The sequence below is a fragment of the Panulirus ornatus genome, chromosome 34 (genome assembly GCF_036320965.1).
Source record: "Panulirus ornatus isolate Po-2019 chromosome 34, ASM3632096v1, whole genome shotgun sequence".
In the NCBI taxonomy this organism is placed as follows: domain Eukaryota; kingdom Metazoa; phylum Arthropoda; class Malacostraca; order Decapoda; family Palinuridae; genus Panulirus; species Panulirus ornatus.
The window spans coordinates 2,464,748-2,478,916 of NC_092257.1; the positions used below are offsets into that span (position 1 = coordinate 2,464,748).

Consider the following 14,169-nt stretch of genomic DNA (forward strand, 5'->3'; position numbering starts at 1 on the left):
AACAGAGTGCACCCCTCGTCCTGTTTGTTTTGACAAGAATGGGCTTTGCAAACAAGAATGTTTACTTCATGAGATGGAGGTGCATCATGGGTGTTCTGGTAGTGGCTGTAAGTGCTGTGCTCCTAAAATTGGTATGTATCTCTTATGTACTGACAGTTCTCTTTGAACAGGTACTTATGTTGTGACTGTTGATTTCTTGTCACTTAGCTATGAGGCAAATTTGCCTTTCGTTTTTACTGATAACGTATTTCCTATACAGTCCAGTGTAAGTAATTCAGTAGAAAAACAAAAAGGTTTTAGTGATAGAAAGAAGGTTGTTGTCCCACATGGTGCCCAAGATTCATTTTGACAAAGATCCTGGATGTCACCCATATGCTGATAGTAATTTGTTAGCATAATATTATAAATGTTACTGAATGAATGTAATGAGCTCACCAACACTTTCTGCTGTTTTCTCCATGAAGAGAGACTGGTACCTGTAGAGAACTACAAAATTCCATGAGGAATTAGTGGTATAGGTACTGGACTTGTTCATGCACATGCACAGTTAAGTGCTGACACTGTTTCACTAGTCTCTTTCTAACATTTTTTCTTATTCTCAGGGTTCAAAATTATTTTGGCTCCTTAAGTAGAAGGCTGTTGTACATATTCACTCATTAAGCACCGCTAGGCAAGTGTCAATAGTACGCTTCCTCCCTATGATTCCTCGTGATACTCACGAGTGATTTTTCCTTAACATGTCCTAATTTCGATTATTTACCTTCATCTAGTTATTTCAGACAGCTCAAATATGTTATTCAAATTGCATGAAGAAACAAGTCATTTGTTTCATTAAGATACCCATAAGTACTTCATTTTCTAACATGAAATCTCATTCTTTGACTTTCTATGTTTGATATTTTCAAAGTAATACTAATCCACTTTGTTGTTACTGTTTTTTTCACTTTTTTCATTGTTTGTATACTTTTGTTTTTATGTTTTATTATAAACGACACTAGATTTGATGTCTTATATTTTATTTTCACACTTGTGATGAGTGATTTTAATTATATTTATGATGGGATTGTACCCAAAATTGATTTCTGTAACTTATCTTAACATATCTACATATGTAGACACCATGCAAATTCTAAATCAGTGTATAAATGATGGGGTCCTATGAGCATCATAATTTCTCCCTGTACTTTACAATTAACTAGATAGATGTTGAACGTGTAAATCATTTTTTCCTGATGTCCTTTGCACTTTTTTTTTCTTAATTTGAGAAGACATAATGGAAATAGTAGAAATCTCTTTCTTATTTACAATATATTCTTTAAAGAATGCTTCCCGTTGCCCACTACAATAAGTAGTATAGAATTTGTAGTACTCTACCATTAATAATCTCACCTTCCAACAGAGTGCACTCCTTTGCTAAAATGCAATGATGAAAATGGAGTCTGCAAGCAAGAATGTTCCATTAGTGAGGTGGAGGTATCTCATGGGTGTTCTAGCCCCAGTTGCAAGTGTTGTGCTCCTAAAATTGGTAATTTGCTGTTATCAGAGTAAATATATATCTCTGTTTTCTCTATCATTTTTGGGACTTGTTTATAAATGTTTCTTGTAATGATAAGATTTAATATTTTGTTGATGATAAAAGAAAACATGCAGCACTTGTAGATTCAAGGTTTTCCCCACTTCCAATTACGGGGAACTGATGGACTCCTTTGGAGTGGGATGTTCTTCTGTCAAACATTGCTCCTTTTTTTATCATCAATGCATGATAATAAAGCTTAGCAGAAATTACTTTTCAGTCATGGCATAACCAGTGTCATGTGAAGTTCAGTAACACCTATGTATTGGTGTTACTATATATAGGATAGGGAGCTGTGGTTTCAATGCATTATGCATGACATTTACAGAATGGATGTGAGCGGATATGGTCTTTCTTCATCTTTTCCTGGTGCTGCCTTGGTAATGCAGGAAATGATGATCAAATATGAAAGAAAGAAAGAAATATATATATATATTTATTTATATTACTGGACTTCACTTGCTCAAAGCTTCAGTGTGAGTGAACAGTCACCTCTGGTCAATCTGAATCTTTGGGAATATAGTCTTGTCAAAGAACTTCACACTCCAAGGGAATATATTTTACTGTTACTAAAGCAGCAAAGCCTTTGGCAGTAGGATTCTTTGGAAGAAAGTCCAGGTTAACAACAGGACTCTTTTATGGAAATTGTTCCATTTATGAAAAGCGTGCAAGTGGTAGAGTGATAGGAATGATGTTGTATACAGGGGTAGAATTGCTGTCAACAGACTGAAGCAGGGCATATGAAGCTGCTGGCGTTGATCATGCAAATGTCAGTTGGGTCTGGTTGTGGATAGGGAGCCATGACTTTGATGCCTTACACATGACTGTTAGAGAATGGATGTGAGTGAATGTGGCCTTTCTTTATCTGTTCTTGGCACTACCTTGCAATTGCGGGAAACGGTGATCATGTATAAAAAATAAGATGTATGTATGTATCCTTAGGAAAGATTATATTTTCTTTGGAAAGGAGGGGGACAAATTGTACCTTTTAGGACTGTTTTTCCTTTTTGTACCCAGTTGCTAGTAGATTATTCTCCTCATTCCATTTACAGTGAAAAGCATGCATCTTTTAATGTTTTTCTCCCATCTTTCATGTTCTAACAGAGTGCACTCTACGTCCTATTTGCCATAACATGAATGGGCTCTGCAAACAAGAATGTTTACTTCATGAGATGGAGGTGTATCATGGATGTTCTGGTGGTGGCTGCAAGTGCTGTGCTCCTAAAATTGGTAAATATCTCTTGTGTAGTGACAGTTACCTGAGAACAGGTACTTCTGTTGTGTCTATTGATTTCTTGTCACTTAGCTATGACTCAAATTTGCCTTCATTTTTACTGACTGCTTATTTTCTACAAAGTCTAGTGTAAGCAACTTCAGTAGAAAAAAATGTGATAGGTTTTAGTGATAGAAAGGTGTTGTCCCACATGATGCCCAAAATTCATTTTGACAAAGATCCTGCATGTTGTGCATATGCTAATAGTAAATTGATTGCATGATATTGAAAATGTTACTAAGTGAATGTAATGAGCTCACCAACACTTTTGCTGTTTTCTCCATGAAGAGAGACTGATGCCAGGTGCCTGCAGGATTCCATAAGGAAATAGTGGTATATGTACTGGACTTGTTTATGCACATATGCACTTAAGTGCTGACACTCCTTCACTCGTCTCTTTCTAACACATTTTCTTATTCTCAGGGTAAAAATCATTTTGGCTCCTCATGTAGGCTGTTGTACAACTTCACTTATTAAGCACCATTTGGCAAGTGTCACTAGTATGCTTCGTACCCATGAATGCTTGTGATGTTTGTGATATTCACAAGTATTGATGTAGTTATTTCAGACGGCACAAATGTGTTATTCAAACTACATGAAGAATCATAGTGTGTAAATATGCACCCTATGTTAATAGCAAGTCATTTCGTTCATTAAGACACCCATAATTAGATTATTTTCTAACAAAATCTCATTCTTTGACTTACTATATTCGGTTTTCACAGTAATACTAATCCACTTAGTTGTTAATGTCTTTACACTTTTGTTTCATTGTTTGTAGATTTTTCGTTTCTATCTGTATTATCATGAATGACACTAGATCTGATGTTTATCTTTCATTTTCATACTTGTGTTGAATAATTCAAACTATATTCATGATGGAATTATACCCATAATTGATTTTTCTGACAGCATGCAATATCTAAATCAATGTACAATAGAGAACATTAAATGATGGGGGTCTTATGAGTGTCATAATTTCTCCCCATACTTTACAAATAGCTAGATATATATATTAGATGTGTAAATAATTTTTCCTTATATCCTTTGCACTTTTTGTTTTTTTCAATTTGAGAAGACAATGGAAATAGTTGTAATCACTTTCTTATTTCCAATCTATTCTTTAAAGATTACTCCACTTTGCCCACTACATAAGTAGTAGGGAATTTGCCGTATTTTCTCATAATCAGTCTCACCTTCCAACAGATTGCACTCCTTTGCGAAAATGCAATGATGAGAATGGAGTTTGTAAGCAAGAATGTTCCACTGATGAAGTGGTGGTATCTCATGGGTGTTCCAGCCCCAGTTGCAAGTGTTGTGCTCCTAAAATTGGTAATTTGCTATTTTCAAAGTATGTATATATCTCTATTTTCTTTATCATATTTGTGACTTGTTTATTGATGTTTCTTGTAATGTTAAAATACAATGTTTGCTTGATGTAAGAAAACATAACCACTTGCAGATCCAATTTTTCCCACTTCCAATAACAGGGAATTATTGGGCTCCTTTGAAGTGGGATGTACTATCAAATTTTATGATATATATATATATATATATATATATATATATATATATATATATATATATATATATATATATATATATATATCCCTGGGGATAGGGGAGAAAGAATACTTCCCACGTATTCCCTGCGTGTCGTAAAAGGCGACTAAAAGGGGAGGGAGTGGGTGGCTGGAAATCCTCCCCTCTCTTGTTTTTTTTTTAATTTTCCAAAAGAAGGAACAGAGAAGGGGGTCAGGTGAGGATATTCCCTCTAAGGCCCAGTTCTCTGTTCTTAACGCTACCTCGCTAACGCGGGAAATGGCAAATAGTATGAGAAAGAAAGAAGATATATATATATATATATATATATATATATATATATATATATATATATATATATATATATATATATATGTATTATCCCTGGGGATAGGGGAGAAAGAATACTTCCCACGTATTCCCTGCGTGTCGTAGAAGGCGACTAAAAGGGAAGGGAGCGGGGGGCTGGAAATCCTCCCCTCTCGTTTTTTTTTAATTTTCCAAAAGAAGGAACAGAGAAGGGGGCCAGGTGAGGATATTCCCTCAAAGGCCCAGTCCTCTGTTCTTAACGCTACCTCGCTATCGCGGGAAATGGCGAATAGTATGAAAAAAAAAAATATATATGTATATATCTAAGTCAATTGGGAGGTAAGTTTGAATGGAGAAAAACTGGAGGAAGTGAAGTGTTTTAGATATCTGGGAGTGGATTTGGCAGGGGATGGAACCATGGAAGCGGAAGTGAATCATAGGGTGGGGGAGGGGGCGAAAGTTCTTGGAGCGTTGAGGTATGTATGGAAGTTGAGAACATTATCTCGGAAACCAAAAATGGGTATGTTTGAAGGAATAGTGGTTCCAACAATGTTATATGGTTACGAGGCTTGGGCTATGGATAGAGTTGTGCGCAGGAGGGTGGATGTGCTGGAAATGAGATGTTTGAGGACATTATGTGGTGTGAGGCGGTTTGATCGAGTAAGTAATAATAGGGTAAGAGAGATGTGTGGTAATAAAAAGAGTGTGGTTGAGAGAGCAGAAGAGGGTGTTTTGAAATGGTTTGGTCACATGGAGAGAATGAGTGAAGAGAGATTGACCAAGAGGATATATGTGTCAGAGGTGGAGGGAACGAGGAAAAGTGGGAGACCAAATTGGAGGTGGAAAAATGGAGTGAAAAAGATTTTGAGTGATTGGGGTCTGAACATGCAGGAGGGTGAAAGGCGTGCAAGGAATGGAGTGAATTAGAACGATGTGCTATACTGGGGTCGACGTGCTGTCAATGGATTGAACCAGGGCATGTGAAGCATCTGGGGTAAACCATGGAAAGTTCTGTGGGGCCTGGATGTGGAAAAGGAAGCTGTGGTTTCGTTGAATTATTACATGACAGCTAGAGACTGAATGTGAACGAAAGTGGCCTTTGTTGTCTTTTCCTAGCGCTACCTTGTGCAAATTTGGGGGGAGGGGGTGGTTATTTTCAAGTGTGGTGGGGTGGCAATGGAAATGAATAAAGGCAGACAGTATGAATTATGTGCATGTGTATATATGTATATGTCTGTGTGTGTATATATATATGTATATGTTGAGATGTATAGGTATGTATATTTTCATGTGTGGATGTGTATGTATATACATGTGTATGTGGGTGGGTTGGGCCATTCTTTCGTTTGTTCCTTGCGCTACCTCGCTAATGCAGGATACAGCGACAAAGCAAAATAAATAAATAAATATATATATATATATATATATATATATATATATATATATATATATATATATATATATATATATATATGTATATGTATATATATATATGAGTGGATGACATGGGAGTTGCTGACATGGGAAACAGCGATGATGTATGATAATGATATTGATATGATATTTTTTTTTTTTTTTTTTTTATACTTTGTCGCTGTCTCCCGCGTTTGCGAGGTAGCGTGATATGATATATTTATGTATATTACTGGTCTTCACTTGCTTGAGGCTTCAGTACGAGTGAACAGTCACCTTTGGTCAATTTGTATCTTTGGGAATATGGGAATATAGTCTTGCCAATGAGAGTCGCACTCCAAAGGAATATATTTCAATGTTGCTTTAAGTAGCAGAGACTGGGGCAGTAGGAGCTTTTAGAATGAAGTCAAGGTTAACACCAGGACTCTGTTATGAAAATTGGTCGATGGATAAAAAACATGAAGCGATAGAGTAATTAGAATGATGTATACGGGGGGTAGACTTGCTGTCAATAGACTGAACCAAGGCATATGGAATGGCCAGGGTAGAGCTTGGAAAAGTCTGTTATGCCTTGTTTTTGATAGGGAGCTGTGTATTTGATAAAGTACACATGACAGCTAGAAAATGGATGTGAGTGAATGTTTCCTTCCTTCATCTGTTCCTGGCACTACCTTACAGATGCAGGAAACAGTGATCGAGTATGAAAAAAAGAAATGCGTATAAGATTATATTTTCATTGAAAGGGAAGTGGACAAAATGTACCTTTTAGGACTGTTTTTCCTGTTTGTATCCAGTTACGAGCATATTGGTCTCATTCCATTCAGAGTGAAAATCAGGAATTTTTCAATGTTTTTTCTCCCACCTTTTGTGTTCAAACAGACTGCACTCCTCGTCCTATTTGTCATGACATGAATGGGCTCTGCAAACAAGAATGTTTACTTTATGAGATGGAGGTGTATCATGGATGTTCTGGTAGTGGCTGCAAGTGCTGTGCTCCTAAGATTGGTAAGTATCTTATGTGTACTGACAGGTATCTCTGTACAGATACTTCTGTTGTGTCTGTTGATTTCTTGTCTCTTAGCTATGAGTCAAATTTGCCTTCATTTATACTGACAGCGTATTTCCTACGAAGTTTGGTGTAAGCAGCCTTTTATCATTTCAGACACAAATATGTGCTTCAAACTACATGAAAATCAAACTATTTAGATAAGTGCCCTTTGGTAATAACAAGTCATTTGATTAATTCATTAAGGTACGCATAAGTAGATAATTCTTTTATCATAGAATCTCGTTCTTTGACATGCAATATCTGATATTTTTACACCAATGCTAATCCAGTTAGTCTTCACTGTCTTTATTACTTTTGTGTCGTTGTTGAATAATTTTTTTTTTTATCTGTTTTGCTAGTGACGACACAAGATTTAAGGTTATATTTTCACTTTCACATTTGTGATGAGTTATTTAATGTATATGTAAGAATTATACCCATAATTGATTTCTCTAACCTATCTGTATATGTGGGCAGTATACAGATTCTAAATCGATGTACAATAGAGAACATGTAAATGATAGGGTCCTATGAGTGTCATGATTTCTCCCCATACTTTACGAATAGCTAAATATATATTCAATATGTGAACTTTTTTCCCTATATCATTTACACATTTTTTTTGAACTGAGAGGCCAATATGGAAATTTTAGTAATCTTTCTTATTTGCAATCTATTCTTTAAAGAATGCTTTCCTTTGCCCACTACAATAGATAGTATGGAATTTGCAGTATTTTCTCATAATTAATCTCACCTTCCAACAGAGTGCACTCCTCTGCTAAAATGCAATGATGAGAATGGAGTCTGCAAGCAAGAATGTTCCATTGACGAGGTGGAGGTATCTCATGGGTGTTCTGGCCCTAGTTGCAAGTGTTGTGCTCCTAAAATTGGTAATTTTCTATTATCAAAGTATATATATATATATATATATATATATATATATATATATATATATATATATATATATATATATATATATATATTTTTTTTTTTTTTTCATACTATTCGCCATTTCCCGCGTTTGCGAGGTAGCGTTAAGAACAGAGGACTGGGCCTTAGAGGGAAAATCCTCACCTGGCCCCCTTCTCTGTTCCTTCTTTTGGAAAACCAAAAAAAAACGAGAGGGGAGGATTTCCAGCCACCCGCTCCCTCCCCTTTTAGTCGCCTTCTACGACACGCAGGGAATACGTGGGAAGTATTCTTTCTCCCCTATCCCCTATATATATATATATATATATATATATATATATATATATATATATATATATACCTCTTTTTTGTCTATAATTTTCCTGACATACTTACCAGTGTTTCTTGTAATGTTAAGATATGATGTTTTCTTGATGATATAAGTAAACATACAGCACCTGCAGATCCAAGGCTTTTCCACTTCTAATAACATAAAATTGATGGATTCCTTTGGAATGAGATATTAGTCTATGAAACTTTATTCCTTTTTTTTACCCCACAATGATAAAGCTTTGCTGAAATGAGTTTTCAGTCATGGCATAACCACTGACAAGTGAAGTTCAGTAAGAAGTTCAGTGACACCTATGTATAGGTATTACTACATATAGGTTAGGGAGCTGTGGTTTCGGTGCATTACACATGACAGCTAGAGAATGGATGTGAGCGGATGTGGTTTTTCTTTGTCTGTTCCTGGCACTACATTGTTGATGCAGGAAACAATGATCAAGTGTGAAAGAAAGATAGAAATATTCATATACCTCATATACATTACTGGACTATCACTTGTTCGAGGCTTCCGCACGAGTGAACAATCACCTTTGGTCAATTTGTAGTTTTGGGAGTGCTGTGTTATCAAAGAGCTTCACACTACAGAGGATTGTACATTTTGCTACCTTGGGCAGTAGGAGCCTTTAGAAAGAAGTCCAGGTGAACACCAGTACTCCTTTATGGAAATTGGTCCATGGATGAAAAGCATGCAAGGGATAGAGTGATTGGAACAATGTTGTATACAGGGGTAGATGTATTGTCAGTAGACTGAACTAGGGTGTATGAAGCAGCCAGGGTAGACCATGGAAAAGTTTGTTGGGCTTGGTTGTGATAGGGAGCCATGCTTTTGATGCATTACACATGACATCTAGAGAATGGATGTGAGTAAATGTGGCCCTACTTCATTTGTTCCTGGCACTACTTAGTAAATGTGGGAGATGGTGATCAAGTATGAAGAAAAGATATACATATATATTCTTAGGGAAGGTTATATTTTCATTGGAAGGGGAGGAGACAGATATGTACCTTTTAGGACTGTTTTTCCTCTTTGTACCCAGTTACAAGGAGATTGGTCTCCTCCTTCCATTTACAGTGAAAAGCATGAATCTTTCAATGTTCTTTCTCCCAACTTTCATGTTCTAACAGAGTGCACTCCTCGTCCTATTTGTCATGACAAGAAAGGGCTTTGCAAACAAGAATGTTTACTTCATGAGATGGAGGTGTATCATGGATGTTCTGGTAATGGCTGCAAGTGCTGTGTTCCTAAATTTGGTAAGTATCTCATGTGCACTGACAGTTATCTGTTGTGTCTGTTGATGTTCCATGAGGAAATGGTGGTATAGGTACTGGACTTGTTCATGCATATGCACATTTAAGTGCTGACACTCCTTCATTAGTCTCTTTCTAACACTTTTTTGTTATTCTTAACAATTATTTTGGCTCCTTATGTAGAAGAGTATTATATAACTTCACTTATTAAGCACAATTTGGCAAATGTCATTAGTATGCTTCCAGCCCATGATTTTTTGTGATATTCACAAGTAATTTTTCCTTACCATATTCTAATTTCTCATTGTTTATCTTACTTTAGTTATGTCAGACATCACAAATATGTTATTCAAACTACATGAAGCATCAAACTATGTAAATGTGCACCCTTTGGTAATAGCAATTCATTTTATTAATCAAGATGCCCATAAGTAGATTGCTTTCTAACATAGAATCTCATTCTTTGACATGCTATATTTGATATTTTCACAATAATGCTAATCAAGTTAATCTTTAGTGTCTATCACTTTTGTTTCATTGTTTGTTTATTTTTGTTTTTGTCTGTTTTATTATTAACATCACTAAATTTGAGGTTAAGTCTTTCATTTCACACTTGTGATAAGTTACTTAAACTATATTTATGATGAATCTATACCCATGATTGATTTCTCTAACATATCTTGCCATAGACAACACACAGTTTCTAAATCAACTTACAATAGATAACATGTAAATGATGGGGTCGTTTGAGTGTCATAATTTCTCCTCATACTGTGCAAATAGCTAATTAGGTATGGAATATTGAAATTTTCCTTATGTCCATTGCAGTTTTTTGAATTTGAGAAGACATAATGGAAATTGTGTTAATCTCTTCTTTATTTATAATCTCCTTTTTAAAGAATGCTTTCCTTTGCCCACTACAATAAATAGTATAGAACTTACAGTATTTTCTTATAATTAATCTCACCTTCCAACAGAGTGCACTCCTCTGCTAAAATGCAATGATGAGAATGGAGTCTGCAAGCAAGAATGTTCTTTTGATGAGGTGGAGGTATCTCATGGGTGTTCTGGCCCCAGTTGCAAGTGTTGTGCCCCTAAAATTGGTAATTTGGTATCATCAGAGTATATATACCTGTTTTCTCTTTCATTTTCATGACTTATTATTAATGTTTTTTTGTAGTGTTAAGATATAATGTTTTGATGATGTAAGAAAATGTACATCTTCAGATTCAAAGGTTTTCCACTTGCAATAATAGGGAATTGATGGACTATTTTGGAGTGGGATGTTCTTATGGAACTTTACTCCTTTGTTTTTCATGAACACATGATAATGAAGCTTTGCTGAAATGAGTTTTCAGTCGTAGCATAGTCACTGTCAAGTGAAGTTCAGTAACACCTATATATAGGTGCTACTACATATTGGATAGGGAACTGTAGTTTTGATGCATTACGCATGTCAGACAGAGAATGAATATGAGCAGATATGGCCTTTTTTTTTTCTGTTTCTGGTGCTACCTTGCTAACGCAGTAATGATGATCAAGTATGAAAGAAGGAAAGAAATATAGCTACCTCGCTATCGCGGGAAATGGCGAAGTGTGAAAAATATATATATATATGGCGATGGGAGTGAATAAAGGCAGACAATGTGAATTGTGTGCATGGGTATATATGTATGTGTCTGTGTGTGTATATATTATATGTGTACATTGAGATGTATAGGTATGTATATTTGCGTGTGTGGACGTGTGTGTATATACATGTGTATGGGGGTGGGTTGGGCCATTTCTTTCGTCTGTTTCCTTGCGCTACCTCGCAAACGCGGGAGACAGCGACAAAGCAAAAAAAAAAAAAAAAAAAAAAAAATATATATATATATATTTCTGGGAGTGGATCTGTCAGCGGATGGAACCATGGAAGCGGAAGTGGATCATAGGGTGGGGGAGGGGGCGAAAATTTTGGGAGCCTTGAAAAATGTGTGGAAGTCGAGAACATTATCCCGGAAAGCAAAAATGGGTATGTTTGAAGGAATAGTAGTTCCAACAATGTTGTATGGTTGCGAGGCGTGGGCTATGGATAGAGTTGTGCGCAGGAGGATAGATGTGCTGGAAATGAGATGTTTGAGGACAATGTGTGGTGTGAGGTGGTTTGATCGAGTAAGTAACGTAAGGGTAAGAGAGATGTGTGGAAATAAAAAGAGCGTGGTTGAGAGAGCAGAAGAGGGTGTTTTAAAATGGTTTGGGCACATGGAGAGAATGAGTGAGGAAAGATTGACCAAGAGGATATATGTGTCGGAGGTGGAGGGAACGAGGAGAAGAGGGAGACCAAATTGGAGGTGGAAAGATGGAGTGAAAAAGATTTTGTGTGATCGGGGCCTGAACATGCAGGAGGGTGAAAGGAGGGCAAGGAATAGAGTGAATTGGAGCGATGTGGTATACAGGGGTTGACGTGCTGTCAGTGGATTGAATCAAGGCATGTGAAGCGTCCGGGGTAAACCATGGAAAGCTGTGTAGGTATGTATATTTGTGTGTGTGGACGTGTGTATGTACATGTGTATGGGGGGGGGTTGGGCCATTTCTTTCGTCTGTTTCCTTGTGCTACCTCGCAAACGCGGGAGACAGCGACAAAGTATAAAAAAAAAAAAAAAAAAAAAAAAAAATATATATATATATATATATATATATATATATATATATATATATATATATATATATATATATATATATATATCTATTACTGGACTTCACTTGCTCAAGGCTTCAGCACAAGTGAACAATCACCTTTGGTCAATCTGTATCTTTAAGAATACAATTTTGTCAAAGAACTTCTTGCTCCAGATGAATGCACATTTAGCTGTTACTTAAAGCAGTAGAGCATTGGTCAGTAGGAGCTTTTAGAAAGAAGTCCAGGTTAACACCTGTACTCTTTTATGGAAATTGGTCTATGGATGAAAAGCATGCAAGGGATAGAGTGATAATAATGATGTGATATACATAGGTAGACATTCTGTCAGTAGACTGAACTAGAGCATATGATGTGGCTGGGGTAGACTTTAGAAAAGTCTGTTGGGCTTGGTTGTGGATATGGGTTATGTGTTTTTGATGCATTACACATGACAGCTTGAGAATGCATGTGAGTGCATGTAGCCTTTTTAATCGGTTCCTGGCAGTACTTTGCAAATGTGAGAAGTGGTGATAAAGTATGAATAAAAAGATATATGTACATATCCTTAGGGAAAGATATATTTTCATTAGAAGGGAAAGGGACAAATTGTGTTTTTTAAAATGTTTTTCTTGTTTGTACCCAGGTACAAGCAGCTTGGTCTCCTTATTCTATTTACACTGAAAAGCATGAACCTTTAAATGTTATTTCTCCCATATTTCATATTCTAACAGACTGCACTCCTCGTCCTATTTGCCATGACGTGAATGGGCTCTGCAAACAAGAATGTCTACTTCATGAGATGGAGGTGTATCATGGGTGTTCTGGTAGGGGCTGCAAGTGCTGTGCTCCTAAAATTGGCAAGTATCTCTTGTGTAGGAACAGTTATCTGCAAACAGGTACTTCTGTTGTGTCTGTTGATCTCTTAACACTTATCTGTGAGTCAAATTTACCTTTCATTTTTACTGACAGCTTATTTCCTACAACATCCAATGTAAGTAGCTTCAGTAAAAAAAAAGACAGGTTTCAGTGATAGAAGGTTGTTGTCTCACCTGATCTCCAAGCATATGGTAATAGTAAATTGATAGCATGATATTGTAAATATTACTGAATGGATATAAGGAGCTCATCAACACTTCTTGCTGTGTTCTCCATGGAGAGAGACTGATATCAGGTACCTTTAGAGAACGGCAGGGTTCCATGAGGAAATTGTGGTATAGGTTCTAGACTTGTTCTTGCATATGCACAGTTAAGGGCTGACACTTCTTTTTAACACTTTTTTCCTTAATCTTAGGGTTGACAATTATTTTGGCCCCTTATGTAGAATATTGTACAGTCATGTGGCAACTGTCAGTAGTATGGCCTCCTCCCCAAGATTTTGATATTCATAAGTAAATTTTCCTTAATGTATCCTAATTTCTCATTTTTTGCCATGAAATAGTTTTTATTTCAGATAGCACAAATATTTTCTCAAACTACATGAAGAATAAGACTATGTAAATGAGGCACCCTTTGGTAATAGCAAGTCATTTGATTCATCAGAATACCCATGAGTAAATTATTTTTTAACATAGAATCTCATTTTTTGATAGGTTGTATTCAATATCTTCACTTCAATACTAATCCAGTTAGTCTTTACTGTCTTTATCACTTTTGTGTCATTGTTTATTGATTTTTGTTTTATCTGTTTCATTAGTAATGACACTAATTTGAGGTTTTATCTTTTATTTTCGCACTTGTGATGAGTTATTTGAAGTATATAAATGATGGAATGATGAATATAATAGACTTTTTCTAACATATCTTAATATATCTGAAGATGTAGACAGCATAAACATTTTAAAGCA

The 14,169-nt window shown here is 36.0% G+C and overlaps 1 protein-coding gene across 1 annotated transcript in view; it reads left to right on the forward strand.

Moving 5' to 3' along the window:
* LOC139759711 (uncharacterized) overlaps positions 1 to 14,169 on the forward strand; it is a 52,615-nt gene that overhangs the window by 1,959 nt on the left and 36,487 nt on the right. Inside the window, exons 2-10 of the mRNA XM_071682106.1 lie at positions 6 to 131; positions 1,400 to 1,525; positions 2,678 to 2,803; positions 4,053 to 4,178; positions 6,990 to 7,115; positions 7,923 to 8,048; positions 9,541 to 9,666; positions 10,641 to 10,766; positions 13,057 to 13,182. Of these exons, the coding sequence (XP_071538207.1) occupies positions 74 to 131; positions 1,400 to 1,525; positions 2,678 to 2,803; positions 4,053 to 4,178; positions 6,990 to 7,115; positions 7,923 to 8,048; positions 9,541 to 9,666; positions 10,641 to 10,766; positions 13,057 to 13,182 (1,066 nt within the window). The 5' untranslated portion in view covers positions 6 to 73. The remainder of the gene's footprint in view (positions 1 to 5; positions 132 to 1,399; positions 1,526 to 2,677; positions 2,804 to 4,052; positions 4,179 to 6,989; positions 7,116 to 7,922; positions 8,049 to 9,540; positions 9,667 to 10,640; positions 10,767 to 13,056; positions 13,183 to 14,169) is intronic.